Consider the following 2,500-nt stretch of genomic DNA (forward strand, 5'->3'; position numbering starts at 1 on the left):
GTCAACAATGCAGAGATCATGTTCATTCTTGCGTCTGTGTCGGCCTTTTTGGTGATCTTGTCATTGGTGAGATTCTTGGGTGTTTTTTTGTTTTTAGATCTGTTTGTCTTCTTTGGTAATGTTGTGTACGATTTTTTTTCTTTTTTTGAGTGTGTGAGATTAATGCAGTCTATTTTATTAGCTACTTTAACACCTAGTGTTCACATTTTTATAAGTGCTGTTCCTTATATAGTACTGTAGCTATAAGGATTCCTAGAGTAAAACATGATAATAATGCTTCTTTGTCTTAAATACAAACACGTTTTTGCTGCCTTCCCAGTTACCCAAATTCACCATCCTCATCCTCACCATTTTCCTCTCTTCCTTCAGGTACATTACCTGATGTGCCTGGCAGCAAATTACGCTCACATAAAGGACCAGGAGAAGTTCATGGACCTGCAGGAGATCCAGTTCCTGCAGGAGTCCGAGATGTCGACACTCCCCAAAGACCGCTTCTAGGATACAGCCCAAGGGATCTTTTGGCGCAACAACCAACGTAGTCGCTACTTCGAGTCGGTTGCCTGAGCTCAGGATGCACGTCTTTTTGAAAACCTGGAGGATTTGTTGTAAACGTTGAGGGAAAAAATAGGAGCAATTACTACGTGGGAGGATCGGAGGACTGAAGAAGGAAGGCCTTCTCACAACCCCTCTTCAAGTCTTAGGACGTTTTGATCTCCATTGCATTGCGAACGATGAACCAGGAAGGCTCGGTCTTCTGAGACCTTTTCATTCAGAGACTTGGCGCTCATATCCCCAGCTTTAAAAAGACGGCAACCTTAGCAGGATGACTGTTGGTAAGCCTCGTTCAGGAAGGATCTGCACGGAACATCATCCACCTGATTATGTATGTTTTTTTTTTTTCAAAAATTCGTGATTGATCGATTGATTATCGTAAAGTGTGCAGATGACCTTCCGGAATGGGGCTCGTTTCTCTTCTACCCAGAGGCAAGGCGGAGATGGCAAGCTGCATTACACTAATACCTGTAACGATGACGTACAGCGGGACCAGTCTCCACGAAGACAACTTTGTTGATAGTTTTGCTGCTCAATATCCCTACTGTCAATGCAATTTGCAGTTTGTTTCTCCATGCCTCTGGTTTGAAGGTCGATTGGGTTAGGGGGTGAAGAGGTAGTTTGCTTTTTGTGTGTGCTTCTCGCTCGAAGTTCTGCGTTTCATTCCATTAGTTTGGAAGATATTTTTGTAACATGCTTTGTGTCCCCCCCTCCCCCCCTTGTATGCGACTGTGCTATCGTTGCAGCCTCAATTAATGGGATGGAAAGTATTGCTTGCGAGATGTCAATGCTACATGCTGTTCTTCTTAGCGATTTCTTTTGTAGAAAGTAGATGTCTCATTTTTTTCTTCATTTTTTTTAAATGAATAAATATAACTACTCATTCTATTTGCAGATACAGATATGTTGCAGCGTTTTCCCTGTGTATGCATTGTATGTTCCTTTGTTTAGATAAGTCTGAAGTATAGTTTGTCGTATGTGTGCATATGTGATTGATATACAGTTAGAAATTACTGATCAAATCACATCTTGTTCAGCAATTTTTATCAGTCACTCCTTAGTTTCGACATGCATCATCTTTAACACTACTAACTGTATTTCAAGAAATAACCTTCAGCTGCTGATTTTCCCCCCACTTACAAATTATATCGTGTCCCTTGTCCATGCTTCTTTTATTTTCTGGTTTTTTTTTTTTCTTTTATTAGTTGACTAATAACTACTAACGTCAAAAATGCCCAGTTATTTTAGCGGAGTGGCCTCCCTACCCTTGAGTCTCCTGTGTGTGTGCTTCGAAGGATCCCTTGGGTAAATTTTGCATGTGGATCCCACTAAGCCTGTTCTCCTAAGTGTGACAGCCTCCTGAGATCCATTCGGAAAATTTACATTTGCCATTAAACTAAGGACTGACAATCTTCAGTAAATATTGTAAAATAGTTTTTTTGTTTTTGTTTTTTTTTAAAGTTGTGACAATCAAGCTGTGTTTTATATTTTCACTGTTCACCGCATACATGTGCTGTATGAAAATTTAAAAAAGAGAATTAGAACACTGATGTAGAGATCGCTGAGTCTCGGCTTCGGTGACGTTCAGTATTTGATGTAGTAGAATATAACCTCCTGTGTAGTGTGCTACAAGTAGTTATTTTTCCCTGTATTCCTAGCCTTAGCCTAAAACAGCTGAACTATTCACTTTCAGGCTGTTATTAACAAGAAGCAACATATCATCTTTTCTGTTTTAACAAGTAGAATGCATACTTGAAACGTATCACATATCCCCGCGAGAGTGAAAAACAATTATGATTTGATGTAGCAACGTGTTTTCTTTTTTTTTAAGTATTCGTACTTCATACACACACACGTAGCCGAGAAAAATAAATTACACCTCACGGCTTATATCGAGAACTAAACTTTGCTACAGCTGTCCTGTTACTTTTTTTTTTCAGTGATGTAT

The 2,500-nt window shown here is 39.6% G+C and overlaps 2 protein-coding genes across 12 annotated transcripts in view; one reads left to right on the forward strand and one right to left on the reverse strand.

Moving 5' to 3' along the window:
- The window catches only part of M6 (neuronal membrane glycoprotein M6), a 239,914-nt gene that overhangs the window by 236,896 nt on the left and 518 nt on the right, over positions 1-2,500 (forward strand). For all 11 annotated transcript variants that reach the window (XM_086548256.1, XM_086548257.1, XM_086548258.1 and 8 more), the window contains 2 exons: positions 1-66; positions 370-2,500. The exon at positions 1-66 is cut by the window's left edge and continues 80 nt beyond it; the exon at positions 370-2,500 is cut by the window's right edge and continues 518 nt beyond it. In XM_086548256.1, the coding sequence (XP_086404382.1) occupies positions 1-66; positions 370-498 (195 nt within the window). In that variant the 3' untranslated portion in view covers positions 499-2,500. The remainder of the gene's footprint in view (positions 67-369) is intronic.
- The window catches only part of LOC122248024 (BOS complex subunit TMEM147), a 6,769-nt gene continuing 5,988 nt past the window's right edge, over positions 1,720-2,500 (reverse strand). The window contains exon 4 of the mRNA XM_043007798.2: positions 1,720-2,500. This exon is cut by the window's right edge and continues 1,214 nt beyond it. The gene's annotated coding sequence lies outside the window, so the exon portion shown is untranslated.

Source organism: Penaeus japonicus, unplaced genomic scaffold, assembly GCF_977035675.1.
Source record: "Penaeus japonicus unplaced genomic scaffold, GWHDUDI00000001_assembly GWHDUDI00000020, whole genome shotgun sequence".
Lineage (NCBI taxonomy): Eukaryota > Metazoa > Arthropoda > Malacostraca > Decapoda > Penaeidae > Penaeus > Penaeus japonicus.